The 14,199-nt window shown below is 39.8% G+C and overlaps 1 protein-coding gene and 1 non-coding gene across 2 annotated transcripts; one reads left to right on the top strand and one right to left on the bottom strand.

Moving 5' to 3' along the window:
- Positions 1 to 2,147: 2,147 nt before the first annotated feature.
- Positions 2,148 to 2,254, bottom strand: LOC131224437 (small nucleolar RNA R71). Its single transcript, XR_009160922.1, has one exon. It is a non-coding gene; the product is annotated as a small nucleolar RNA R71 (small nucleolar RNA).
- A 9,630-nt stretch (positions 2,255 to 11,884) lies between these two features.
- LOC131224377 (uncharacterized) lies at positions 11,885 to 13,636 on the top strand. Its single transcript, XM_058219878.1, has 5 exons — positions 11,885 to 11,931; positions 12,035 to 12,511; positions 12,617 to 12,664; positions 12,798 to 13,040; positions 13,138 to 13,636. The coding sequence occupies exons 1-5, from the start codon at positions 11,929 to 11,931 to the stop codon at positions 13,141 to 13,143; spliced, it is 777 nt and encodes a 258-aa protein (XP_058075861.1). The 5' UTR covers positions 11,885 to 11,928; the 3' UTR covers positions 13,144 to 13,636.
- The last annotated feature ends 563 nt before the right edge of the window (positions 13,637 to 14,199 follow it).

Here is a 14,199-nt window from a genome sequence, read left to right as displayed (position 1 = left end):
AGAAGGGAGGACGGCTGGGGTGTGCGGGAATTTGGAGGCTGGTTGCTGGGTGGAGACGTGAAAGGACGTGCTGGGAGGTAGTTTTGCTGCTGCTATACGTGGAAACGGTAGTTCTTCTGCTGCTGCTGTGCGTGGTGGGGAAAAGGGCTGGAAGAGTGAAGACAGGAGAAAAAGCTGGGTTTTCTCTCTCATCCCTTCTTGTTCTTTTCTTTTTCTTTTCTTTATTTTATTTTGTTTAACCAACCCATCCATGTGTAGCTAATCCTATTAGCTAGGGCTAAGGGGTGAAGCTTGTAGCCTGATGGGAGAGATGTTGCCGGTGCCCTTTGATTAGATTGAAGAGATTATTTTTGATTTAATTTTATGGGAATATTTTTAGTTTTTAATGGCATGTTGTGATTGAAATTACAATGGGCTTGCAATGGCTTCGAATATTTCTTTCCTCTTTTTATATTTATGAAGTCAGGAAGCCCTGTTGTTCATCATTGTCCCATGGGCATGGTAGGATGATGGTACCCTTTCTAACTTGCATGCACTGTGATTGATTGGTAATTAGATTAATTCTGTTGTTTGCTTTGTCTCCTGGGCATGGTTTGGTGATGGAATCCATTCTAATTCATACACCTTTCATCTCTTGAAACCTATATCAATGGCAGTTCAATAAATTTTCATAATTTGTGATCCTGGCATACGATCTCCCTGATCTCTACAAGTGGATCCTCTGAATCCCTAGTTTCCTTTTTCTGAATTCCTTAAAGTCTTAGATAATTCTTCCACAATTATTTCTTAAATTCTATTTTGTTTAGATCGCATCTTAGTCTAGTTCTAGTTTTACTTGATTTCAGATAACGTACAGGTATCAGTCCCTGTGGATTCGACCTCGGTCTTACCGAGTTTATTACTACATCACAACCCTACACGTGGGGTGTGAACAAGTTTTTGGCGCCGTTGTCGGGGACTGACGGTTACGATTTTCTGAAATTAATTGGTTTTAGGATTAGTTTAAGATTAGGATTTTACTAACCTTAGTTTTTATTTATTTATTTATTTATTTCTATTTGGGTTCAAAACTAACTTGTTTCCTATTTTATAGGATCTGGACATAAGTTTCTCAATTGGTAATTCCTTCCTAATCTCTCTACTTTTTCATATTTTTAGAATTAGGGTTTAAATTTTAGATATTTTCTAATTCTAGCACTTTTAGAATCTAATTTATTTTCCTAATTTATTTTTAGAATATTTTTTAGGAACTAACCTTCTTATTTTGTAGGCCTTTAAGATAGAAATTTCTAATTTGGTAAGCTCTTTCCCTACTTCCTATCTTTCAGTTCTCTTTTAATAATCTACTTTCTAGTTTAGATCTTTCCTAATTTATTTTAGAAATCTCCACTTTCTTTTAAAAATTCTTTCTTTTAGAAATTAATTTACTGCTATTTTTCTTTTTAGAATCTAACTTATTTTTGTTTTATTTTGCAGGTTTTTAACTTAGGACTTCGATTTGGTAACTTCTTTCCAACTCTCTCTTTCTTTCTAGATTTTCTTTTCCTTTCTTAGGATTAGGTTTTTAATTGAGGGCTGCGAGTGTTTTCATGCCCAAGTGGGCCCGTGACGACACTCGACGTCTCTTGACTGAAGGAGGATTGGTTGAGGGGTTGACTATCCATCGCAGGACTAGACACCGCTCGAAATCCCCTGAGTTAACTGAAGTTATGGCTGAAGACCAACCTCCTCTACTTCCACCCAGGGTGGAGGATACCCAGGATGAAAATGAGGTGCAACAGGCACCCCCGCCTCGTACTTTACGAGATTTTCTACAACCGGCGGGAGTGAGTACGCCCTCATGCATGATTTTTCCTGAAAATACAGGACAAATGGACATCAAGCCAGGAGTTATCCAACTCCTTCCCAAATTCCATGGACTTGAATCAGAGAGTCCATATTTACATTTGAAAGAGTTCGATGAGATTATAGCTACATTATGTTTTCCTAATGTATCTGAGGATACAATTAGGCTGAAACTCTTTCCTTTTTCCTTAAAAGAGAAAGCTAAGACGTGGTTACATTCACTGCGTCCTAGATCCATTGGCACATGGAACGACATGCAGAGGGAATTCATAAAAAAATTCTTCCCACATCATAAAACGATTACCCTCAGAAAAGCAATCATGAACTTTGCCCAAAAGGAAGATGAAACATTCTTCCAATGTTGGGAAAGGTTCAAATATTTGGTTAGTTCATGCCCACAACACGGATTTGAAACGTGGCGCATTACAAATTTTTTCTATGATGGACTGACATCTTCCATGCGCCAAATGGTCGAGACAATGTGTAATGGAGAGTTCATTAATAAAGATATCGACGAGGTATGGGACTACCTCGACAGTTTGGCTGAAAAAACACAATCTTGGGACTATTACCCAAAGTCGAACACCATGTCTAGGCCGACTCAATTAAAAGAGAAAGGTGGATTATATCTCTTGAAAGAAGAGGATGATCTCAAGTGTAAAGTGACTACGCTCATAAGGAAAGTTGAGGCCATGGAAGGAAAGAAGGAAAAGGTCAATGAAATTGTTTGCGGCATCTGTGATTGCAACATTCACACAACTGAAAACTGTCCTACAATACCTGCCTTTCGAGTAGTGTTGAATGAACAAGCCAATGCCGTAAATAACTATCAAAGACCTTTTACTGGACCTAACTCCAACACATACAATCCTGGCTGGAAAAATCATCCAAACTTTAGTTGGAGGAATGGACAAACGGCGATTCCTCCAGGTTTCTTCAATCAAAATCCAAATCAAGTGAAACCTCAAGAGGAACCGGTTCAAAATCCCATACAAGAGCTGGCTCAGGCAATGCGGGGAATCACAGATTTTATGCAAAAGATAGATTCTCGTATGACGGTTATAGAAAAGGGGATGCTTCCTGCACAACCTCTCCCCAATCCTAAACCGCAATACGAGAATAATGATCCCAGCTCTTCAAATCAGATGGGACATGCTAAATCCATCACCACTCTTAGGAGTGGGAAGATCATTGATAAAACTCTTCCGGTTAGGCCCGAAAAGCCTCAAGAACCAAAAGAGGACAACAATGATGGATCCAGTGATGCCCCACAAAAAGTGGAACCGGAACTTCTAGAGAAGCCAGTTGCTCCATTCCCCCAACGGTTGGTTTCACCAAAACCTCTCTCTAACTCTCAGGATATCCTAGAGGTGTTGAAACAGGTGAAAGTCAACATTTCTCTACTTGATGTCGTTAAACAGATACCATCATATGCCAAATTCCTAAAAGACTTATGCACGACCAAGCGACGGAAAATTATTCAAAAGAAAATCTTCTTGACCGAGAAAGTGAGTGCCATCCTAAAGCAAGACATGCCACAGAAATTCAAAGATCCCGGTAGCCCAACCATATAATGTGTAATCGGGGACCATCGAATTGATCATGCACTTCTTGACTTAGGAGCAAGCGTCAATCTGATTCCATACTCGTCATACAAACAGTTAGGTTTGTGGGAATTAAAACCCACCCTAACCACACTACAACTTGTCGATCGCTCTGTTCGTGTACTAAGAGGGATAATTGAGGATGCGTTGGTCCAAGTTGATAGATTTTACTACCCCGTAGACTTTATCATCCTGGACACCGAACCCATCAATAACATGAGCACTCGATTCCCGTCATTCTTGGTCGCCCATTCCTTGCCACGCCAAATGCAATTATCAATTGCGGGAATGGTATTATGACTATGTCTTTTGGAAATTTGACATTGAGTCAAACATTTTTTCAATAACGGCAGAACTGAGAGGATGATGACGATTTCCACGACATTAACATGATTGACTCTTTCGTGGAAGATACGACACCTCGGACCTTATCCTCCGACCATCTAGAGACGTGCCTAGCCCACTCCCATGATTTTGATGATGACATGATTAGGGAGACGTGCGCCTTGCTTGATATATTGCACCGGTACTTGAAGTTAACCGATGGAGGCCACAATTTGAAGAATTACCACAAACCGATGTAGTGCCTCTACCGTCTAACCTCAAGCCGCCGAAGCTTGACCTAAAACCTTTGCCCTCGATTTGAAATATGCCTATTTAGGTCAAGATGAGACATTACCGGTGGTGATCTCTGCCCACCTGGAGAAAGAACAGGAGAGTATGCTTATATCTACTCTCATTGAGCATAAAGGAGCCCTGGGATGGACGATAGCGGACCTCAAAGGAATCGATCCCTCGATTTGTACTCACCACATATATCTTGAGGATAATGCAAAGACCGCTCGGCAACCACAACGTAGACTAAATCCAAACATGAAGGAAGTGGTTAAGGCCGAGGTTCTTAAACTATTGGATGTGGGTATTATATACCCTATATCTGATAGTCAATGGGTGAGTCCAACTCAAGTGGTCCCTAAGAAGTCCGGAATCACCATCGTAGCCAATGCTAATAATGAACTCGTGCCAACTAGAGTCACTACTGGTTGGAGAATGTGCATTGACTACAGGAAGTTGAATACCGTCACAAGAAAAGACCACTTTCCTTTACCATTCATTGATCAGATCCTGGAAAGGTTAGCTGGTCATTTCTATTACAGTTTTCTTGACGAGTATTCAGGATACAACTAGATAGAGATAGCCCCTGAAGACTAGGAAAAGACCACATTTACATGTCCCTACGGCACCTTTGCCTATCGAAGGATGCCATTCGGACTATGTAATGCCCCTGCCACTTTTCAGCGATGTATGCTTAGTATTTTTTCTGACATGGTGGGGCAATATCTAGAGGTCTTCATGGATGATTTCTCTGTTTACGGTCCATCTTTCAGCGAGTGCTTGGAAAGTCTTAAATGTGTGCTGAAAAGATGTGAAGAAAAGAACCTGTACTTAATTGGGAGAAGTGCCATTTCATGGTTCAGAAGGGAATTGTCTTTGGACATATCATCTCGTCCAAAGGAATCGAGGTAGATAAGGCAAAAATCGATCTTATCTCTAACCTACCTCCACCCAAGAACATCAGAGACGTGCGATCCTTCTTAGGACACGCAGGATTTTACAGGCGATTCATAAAGGACTTTAGTCTCCTCTCTCGTCCATTATGTAATCTTCTTCAAAAGGATGTTCCGTACGAGTGGACTGAGCAATGCCAGGAAGCTTTCACCAAGCTTAAAGGCACATTAACCACTGCACCTATCATGCAGCCACCCGACTGGAACCTTCCTTTTGAGCTTATGTGCGACGCTTCTGATTATGCTCTTGGGGTGGTCCTAGGCCAGAGAAAAGACAAGAAGCCCTACGTCATTCACTACGCAAGTAGGACTCTAAATCCTGCCCAAGTGAACTACTCGACTATGGAAAAGGAACTCTTAGCCGTAGTGTTCGCCTTGGACAAATTTAGGTCCTACTTGATCGGATCCAAGATTATTATCTACACAGATCATGCAGCACTTAAGTATCTTCTTTCTAAGAATGATTCTAAGCCCCGCTTAATACGATGGATCCTTCTACTCCAAGAATTTGATTTGGAAATTAAAGATAAAAAAGGAGTAGAGAACGTAGTGGCTGATCACCTTTCTCGCCTTAATACCTCTGAGTCCCTTGAGGCGACCCATATCAATGACATGTTCCCTGATGAACAATTTTCGAGTCTCCCATTCACCTTGGTTCGCCGATATTGCTAACTATCTTGCTACAGTGCCATACCGACATAGGACGCAAGATAAGAAGAAATTCTTCACCGAGGTGCGCAACTTTTCAGGATGATCCTTACTTATTTAAATATTGCCCGGACCAAATTCTAAGGAGATGTGTACCAGACGATGAGCATCGAAGTGTCATCTCCTTGTCACTCTCAGGCTGTGGTGGTCACTTTTCTGCTAAAAGACCACGGCCAAGATTCTGCATGTGGCTTTTCTTGGCCCACTATGTTTAGGGACACTCATGAGTTTTGCAAAGCTTGTGAGCGTTGTCGAAATTGGGAGCATTGTCCCGTCGAAATATGATGCCTTTGAATCCCATCCTTATCATTGAAGCATTTGATTGCTTGCTGGGGCATCGATTTCATGGGACCATTCCCCCAATCGTTTGGAAATCTGTATATTTTGCTCGCAGTGGATTATGTCACTAAATGGGTCGAAGCGATTCCGTGTCGAAAGAATGACCATCGCACGGTTATTAAATTCCTAAAAGAAAACATCCTCTCTCGATTCGGAACGCCTCGAGCCATCATTAGTGATGGGGGCTCACACTTTTGTAATAGACCATTCGAGAGCTTAATGAAGAAATACGGTATCTCTCATAAGGTGAGCACCCCATACCATCCACGGACAAGTGGACAAGCTGAGATTTCTAATAGGAAAATTAAACACATTTTGGAGAAAACGGTTAACTCAGATCGTAAGGATTGGTCAATCCGACTGACCGATGCCTTATGGGCATACCGTACTGCCTTTAAAACCCCTATTGGAATGTCTCCCTTTAGACTTGTCTATGGGAAAGCTTGTCACTTGCCGGTAGAGCTGGAACATAAAGCGTACTGGGCGATCAAAAATCTTAATTTCAATCTGGACAACGCTGGCTCGCTGCGCAAACTTCAATTGAATGAACTTGAAGAAATCCGGAAAGATGCGTACGATAATTCGAGAATTTACAAGGACAAGATGAAAGCGTTTCATGATCAACATATTCTACGAAAATCATTCACGCCAGGCCAGAAAGTCCTTTTGTATAATTCTCGATTACATCTCTTTCCGGGTAAGCTTCGATCTCGTTGGACCGGCCCTTACATTGTTGTTACTGCTTATCCTCATGGGGCCGTCGAGATAAGAGATCCCGACAATGGCAAGGAGTTTAAAGTAAATGGACATCGTTTAAAGCCATTTGTCGAGAAATTTGATTCCGAGAGGACATGTCCATGCCTCGATCGATCTTGTTTACCAGGATGATCTCCTAGTCGATGGAGGTATAGGAAGATTGATTAATTCATGGACCATTCTTGTCTAGTTGAAGACGTTAAACTTAGCGCTCCTAGGACACAACCCAAATTTTCATTCCATTTCACTTTTCTCATTAATTAGTTCAATGTTTGTTGGTAGCATTGCCGCAAACCCTCACGAGACTACAACTCGTCCACTAGGGGTAACCTAGGGGTTTAAAGGCTTGTTGCATACGCTAAATGCAATCGAAAGCACCTACGAAAGTGGTATAGGTCGGATTTTATTTTGTGTTATTTTTGTTGACTTGTCTCTCGTGATGACCGACGCCCATGCTGTGATCTCTTGGAAAGTGTCTCTCTATGCATCATCCAGGTACTATCTTCCCATTACTTCTCATTTACTCATTTTGTCCCATGTGCATTGCATGCTTATTTCTTTTACATTGAGGACAATGTAGATTTTAGGTTGGGGGTGGGAGATTAGGCTTCCTAATCAGTATGTTCCTAGTCTTGAGCAGAGATTGTGAAAATTTTTAAAAATTTTTCTAGAATTTCATATGAATTCGAAGCGATTTTGACGGCCATCTTGGATTTAGAACTACAAGATGCGTGATGTTGGTACTTTATGACTCTTGGATTCAGTCATCTATCAAATTTCAGAGCTAAGTTTGAATTGTTAATCCATTACTAGAATTTGTAGACATTGATTGAGTCATAAATTCACAGGACACATCTCGCTTGCATATTAAGGTTTCAGTTCGATATTAAAGGATTAACTTAGTAATCACTAAACATGAAAGGAACCAACTTGGAAAATTGAAAGGATTGGGCGAATGGTTTACACCATAGGTTTGCTCCTTATAGGTGTAGATTTAATTCCCCATGAATGATAAGTGAAACAGTTGGATTTACAGTCTTTACCATAGGTTTGCTCCCTATAGGTGAGGACTCAATTCCCCTTCTTGGCATTACTTTTAATGAAAAAAAAAAAAAAAAAACTAGAAAAATGAAAAAAATGATCTGTGAGGCAAGTTTTAGTTATCATGAGTTCTCTTGTTGATTACCAACGAAGTCCTGAAATAAAGAATTGAATCTCTTGATGATGGTAAACCGAGATTTCACTATACACCCATGGAACTCAATGTTTATTATTCTAGTTTATGGATTAATATTTGAACTTGATTATGAAATTCACCGTGCATAAGAGGCCAGGAGAAACTGATAATCAGCATTCATGAATCTTAAGATTTCTCATATCTGGATTGTTTTTCAAAATATCACTCGGCTTCACAAGAATTATCTCGTAATTCTCAACTTAATTTTCGCATATTTTGCTCGGGACTAGCAAAATGCTGGTTGGGGGTTGTGTTGAGGGTCAAATATTACATATTAGACCCCAATTATTACCTGGATTTACGGGTATGATACTGTTTAACGCCCGGTTTTAATTGTGTTTTGTTGCAAGATGCAATCAGGAGCTTAAACTGAAATTGGGTATTAAAAGCACGGATTCGGCACTCTGATGTCACAAAAGCAGGGGACGGACTCCTGGGGATTGGGATCGACGATTTTACACGGCCGAGATCCGAAAAAATCGAGAAACTGAAGTTCAAGTGGCCCGAAAGTCAGCCAGAATGCAAGATCATAGGTTTCTCACCATCCGTTTGTCCCGAAATTTCATACACGGCCTGAAGAATATAAATTAACCGTACATGTAGAATTTCGGCTATTGTATCCTGGTGGAAGTGGCCTAATGGATAGATCATCCCTCAGAATCATGATTCTGGGCCCACCTGCTGTTTGGATATGCTTCATCTCCGGTCTCCATGGTCTAAATGATGTGATAGAGTGTATGGACGGAGCGGATTTCATATATACATCATGATGGACCCCATAAGGAGCATGCGAGTGCATAGACGGTGCACTCCTGTGGTGCACCGAATTCCTACAAAGGGTCAGCCACCGCTGACCCGCGTCCTATTCAAAAACGCAACAGCGTTTAGACGGCCGATTCCGGTTTTTTTGACTGTGGGACCCATCCATCACATATGCTGAAAATCTGGACCGTCCAAGGTGATAAAAAGGGGGTAATTACCCTCGCCTAGGTGTCAGAAACTCAGAAGACAGTGAGGATTGCAATCCAACTGTCCAAACGGAGAATGGACGACTGAATGAAAACTACGTGGGGCGCACCGAAATAGATTCAAAATTAGTCATTTCCGACCGAAATTGCGAGGGTAATATAATGAACGGAGTGGATTATCTGGAGAAACCCGATCGTGGGCCCCACCATCAGTACAGCGTCCGAACCGCGCAAGCCCTGTTGCGCGCAGCCGGGACTTCCGGGCGGTTCCTTGATCAAGACGGTGGTCGGATCAGCAATCCAAATCATTCATTTTCATCAGCAGGGAACCGTGACCACCCCTAAGAAGTCCGATTCTGATTTTTGGACGATCAGTCGTCCAAAATCTCGTTCCAAACACAATATATCTGCGTTCCACTGCGCATACGAACGCGGTTTGCGTTCCTGACTGCGAAGCTTTCCGCAGCCTAATCCCCTCAGGACTCTGCAGCAGCGCCAGAGGGAGTTTTTGGTCTTTAAAAGAGAGAGAAGGGAGGACGGCTGGGGTGTGCGGGAATTTGGAGGCTGGTTGCTGGGTGGAGACGCGAAAGGACGTGCTGGGAGGTAGTTTTGCTGCTGCTATACGTGGAAACGGTAGTTCTTCTGCTGCTGCTGTGCGTGGTGGGGAAAAGGGCTGGAAGAGTGAAGACAGGAGAAAAAGCTGGGTTTTCTCTCTCATCCCTTCTTGTTCTTTTCTTTTTCTTTTCTTTATTTTATTTTGTTTAACCAACCCATCCATGTGTAGCTAATCCTATTAGCTAGGGCTAAGGGGTGAAGCTTGTAGCCTGATGGGAGAGATGTTGCTGGTGCCCTTTGATTAGATTGAAGAGATTATTTTTGATTTAATTTTATGGGAATATTTTTAGTTTTTAATGGCATGTTGTGATTGAAATTACAATGGGCTTGCAATGGCTTCGAATATTTCTTTCCTCTTTTTATATTTATGAAGTCAGGAAGCCCTGTTGTTCATCATTGTCCCATGGGCATGGTAGGATGACAGTACCTTCCTAACCTTCATGGCATGTTGATTGATTGGTAATTAGATTAATTCTGTTGTTTGCTTTGTCTCCTGGGCATGGTTTGGTGATGGAATCCATTCTAATTCATACACCTTTCATCTCTTGAAACCTATATCAATGGCAGTTCAATAAATTTCCATAATTTGTGATCCTGGCATACGATCTCCCTGATCTCTACAAGTGGATCCTCTGAATCCCTAGTTTCCTTTTTCTGAATTCCTTAAAGTCTTAGATAATTCTTCCACAATTATTTCTTAAATTCTATTTTGTTTAGATCGCATCTTAGTCTAGTTCTAGTTTTACTTGATTTCAGATAACGTACAGGTATCAGTCCCTGTGGATTCGACCTCGGTCTTACCGAGTTTATTACTACATCACAACCCTACACTTGGGGTGTGAACACTGAACATGAAGAACATCTTATTTATGCAATCACTGTCAAGTGCAATGTCACATACAGGAGCTCATTTATGCTTTTTTCACTGTTTCCTTCTGCAGCTGCTGCAGTTCTTGTAAATGTTTTAGCAGTTGTTGCCATCTTAGTTGCATATCAGTGGCTCCTGTATGTGACAAGTGCAATGTCAGGCCTGCCGACCAATTCTGTGAACAAATTAGTCAGTTGTCACCATCTTAGTTGAAAATTGTTCTCTGTACTCCTCTAAAGTTTAACTCATCTAATACCTTAATTTCAATCATTTTCCGTTATGCTTTGGCATTTTGGAGGAACTGACAAGATGTCAGTGATTGAAAATGTTGCCTGAGGACTTAACCTCTTCAAAGTAGGCATCTCCCATTTATTCCCATGTTATCAAAGAACTGAGTTCAAAGGTTGAATAAATGGAATTTATTTTTTTTGGTTACTTCACCCTCTTTAAAATTTCCAAGTATCTCATCATCATCTAAACTTTATCCCAATTAATTGGGGTCAGCTAGAAGTTAAAATTTCCAAATATCTACTTTGTTGAAAAGATTGTATGGCTTGTGCATTGGTGGTTTTTTCGATTTATGCTTGTTATGCCGTGCATGGTTCTTCTGATGTAGCCTGTGGTTAGTGCTTGGAATTGTGAATATCAAACACGTGAGGTTATGAGAGTCTTTTGTCGGAGATGACATCGACAAACTAAATTTTGACATCATATTCCTTCAGGCTTTTCATATTCCATAAGATAATCAGTTTTTAATTGTTAGATAATCAGTTACGAATCTTTCTTCCTCATATATAATGCATGTGCATGGATCAGATTCTGATTGAGCAAATCTTATACGATCATCTCGAAATTTTTTTGTTTGTCCTATGTTATTTTACATAGCTTGGTTGTAATAGAAGAGCCAGTGATGTTACTTGCAACATGAGCAATATCTAACCTTGGGTGTTCTCACAAATTTTGAGATGGGGCGTCAAGTGTCAACGTTTCGTAATTTGCAGTGTTGATTTGAATGTAAAAAAAAAAAAGAAAACTGCAATTTATGAGAATCCTTAAAGCTTCACATTGACTTAAAAAAGGACTGTCAACTGATTAACATCCTTTTAGCGGGTATGCTACAATTCTCTATTTGTTGTTCCGTCATTTTTGGTGCTTAATGGAGAGCAAAACTGAAAGTTGTTGTCCATATGTTAAATTTTCAAACAAATTTCCAAGTTCTATGTTAGTATCTTCTAGAATTTCAGCTGTAGATTTTTTTCCTCTTTTTAGATGAAATTCAACATGATCTTCCAAATTGCATATCTTTGATTCTTAGAACCAATACAAGCAATCTCTTCCTATATAGCTCTACAAAGTAAGTCAGCGGGTTTCTCATATATGCAAAGATGGAAAGCCTGTGGATGAGGCCTCATCAGTAGTAATGGTATGTTAATGTATTTACATGCAAGAAGAGCTCCATATAAATGTGTAGCAGCAGCTAGAGTATTTACACATTAACTGTTACCATGTGATAATTATTATTGCAGACAAAACTCAATGAAGAAATATCTCAGCAACCCGGGGCCTCACAGAGTAGCACGGCAAGGGATGATTTATTATCTCAAGTTATGGGAGAAGACAAGTATGGTCGTGTCCGCACTTATGGGTTAGGACCATCTCCATCTGATTTGTGGGGTGCAACATCTAGCCAACAAAGGATGACTTCCATTGATCAGAGGAGAGATGAAAGATATGAAGAACTACATGCTGATATAGTCTCTCTTAAAGAAAATATAGCTGCACTCTCATCCTTAAGAGAAGCTGAAATGTCATCCCTTAAAGAAACTATGGTTGAAATCTCATCCGCAAGAGATGCTGAAATTTCTTCCTTGAAAGAAACTCTGATGAAATTGATAGCCACTATGAATAATGCAAACAATAACCCACCCACAGTATTCGGTGCTGCAGCTAGTTCTAACATGAACCAACAGTCCTCATCATCAAGCCATTGGGTGAACTCTCAGGTAATTATATTATATAAATGTCTTTATTTACATATGCACTATGTCCTAGATTATATATATAGTTTAGTTGGTATTTAATGATTGATATTGATTTATCATTTGCAGAAGCACTCGACGAATAAGGGGAAGACCACGAGTTGCACTAGCGCTGGGGTAATTCCTTATACCAAGTGAATAGTTCTTTTATTATATTTTGATGTTATTGTGTTCTTAATTATATGTGGTATACGGATGAGTGTTTATTCAATACAATGCAATTTGTCAAATAGTGAATTTTATTTTGTAGGATGTGACTAGAGTTCTTCTTACAAGTATTGTCAAACCCGGGGTTACTATTGCTAAAGGAATTATTTTGAGCAAGGATTCGCTCACAAAAGTAGGGGGGCACGAACTTGGAATTGATTTTTGGGAAGTATTAATTCATGTTGCAATAGTACGGGAGGAGGTTTTGATAAGACCCTATGGACGATATAAAACAATTGGGGATGCTATTGGAACGAGTATTGTTTGGCCCTCTATTATGTGTAAGGTCAGATTTTTTTTATTTTTATTTTCTATATACAATAGAATTTCTTGTACAAGAATACGAGTACTAATTAATTTCTTTTTATTGTTTTGTTTTGTAGGTTTAAGGAGAGATGGATTGAGCTAAATGAAAGGATCTCTCTCTCTCTCTCTCTCTCTCTCTCTCTCTCTCTTTCTTGTAAATGTTTTATGTTTTGTGCATGGGTTTAGGACTGATGTGTGATTGGTTTTGGATAGAAAGTGTTTAACTCTCATTTTGGAATTTGGATTGACTTAAGATCCAATGCATATGACAGGTTGGGTAACTAAATCAATAAGTTAGCCAACATGATTTACTCTTGTTCTTATCAATTTTCTTTATAACTCAATGCAACTCTTGTTCTTTCCATGTTTCTTTACAACATTAATAGGATGGCGTTGACCTTTTTTAGCATGTTTTTTGTGGCAGTGTTAGATGATGGAAGCCAAGCGAAGGAGAACAACTACATTTATGTAAGTATTATAAGTCTTAAGCTCCATTTGGTCATCACATCAATCTTTATGAATATAATTTTTTATCAAACCAAATGGATCTTAAGCCCCTTTTTGAACTCCGCCAATGCAACTACTTGCATTGCCGGTCCCAAGCCCGGGTAAAGGAGGAGGGAGAAAGGCTTGAGCGTCAAGGTGAGTTTTCTGGATCTATGATTGTCTCTGTTTTTCCTTTTCATCCCTCTTTTTTATTACTTTGATTGTATTGTGTTTGTCCTTAGGCCATGGCAAAAACTGTAGAATTTTGGTTTTGTAATTGTTTTCCTGCAAATCAGTTTGTGATTTTTTCCTTATTTATAGTCTTCTATCATTGCTGACTTTTTCCTTATTTCACTTTCCATTATAACTGACAGTTCTTATTTTTGCACTGCCAGTGGGTACGCTTTTTGGAAGATGGGTCTGTGAATTACATAGTTGGTAATGGATCTTATTTCTAGTCTTTTATCATTGCTGACTTTTCTTTAATACCGATTCAAGTGACTCACCTAGCTTTTAAATGATGCTTCTGACATCAGTATGTATGTTCTTCCTTACTTCAAATGATGCTTCTGACATCAGTATGTATGTTCTTCCTTACTTCAAATGATGCTTCTGACATCAGCTAATTTTATTTTTTATTTTGGCGATTTTCA

This window comes from Magnolia sinica, chromosome 13, assembly GCF_029962835.1.
Source record: "Magnolia sinica isolate HGM2019 chromosome 13, MsV1, whole genome shotgun sequence".
Lineage (NCBI taxonomy): Eukaryota > Viridiplantae > Streptophyta > Magnoliopsida > Magnoliales > Magnoliaceae > Magnolia > Magnolia sinica.
This window is presented reverse-complemented; position numbering and strand designations above follow the sequence as displayed.

What these genes read in the sequence shown, in the direction of transcription:
- LOC131224377 (XM_058219878.1), top strand. An exon ending in GCCATTGGGTGAACTCTCAG is followed by an intron (nt 12,512 to 12,616) that starts GTAATTATATTA and finishes TATCATTTGCAG; the next exon opens with AAGCACTCGACGAATAAGGG. An exon ending in CGAGTTGCACTAGCGCTGGG is followed by an intron (nt 12,665 to 12,797) that starts GTAATTCCTTAT and finishes TTTATTTTGTAG; the next exon opens with GATGTGACTAGAGTTCTTCT.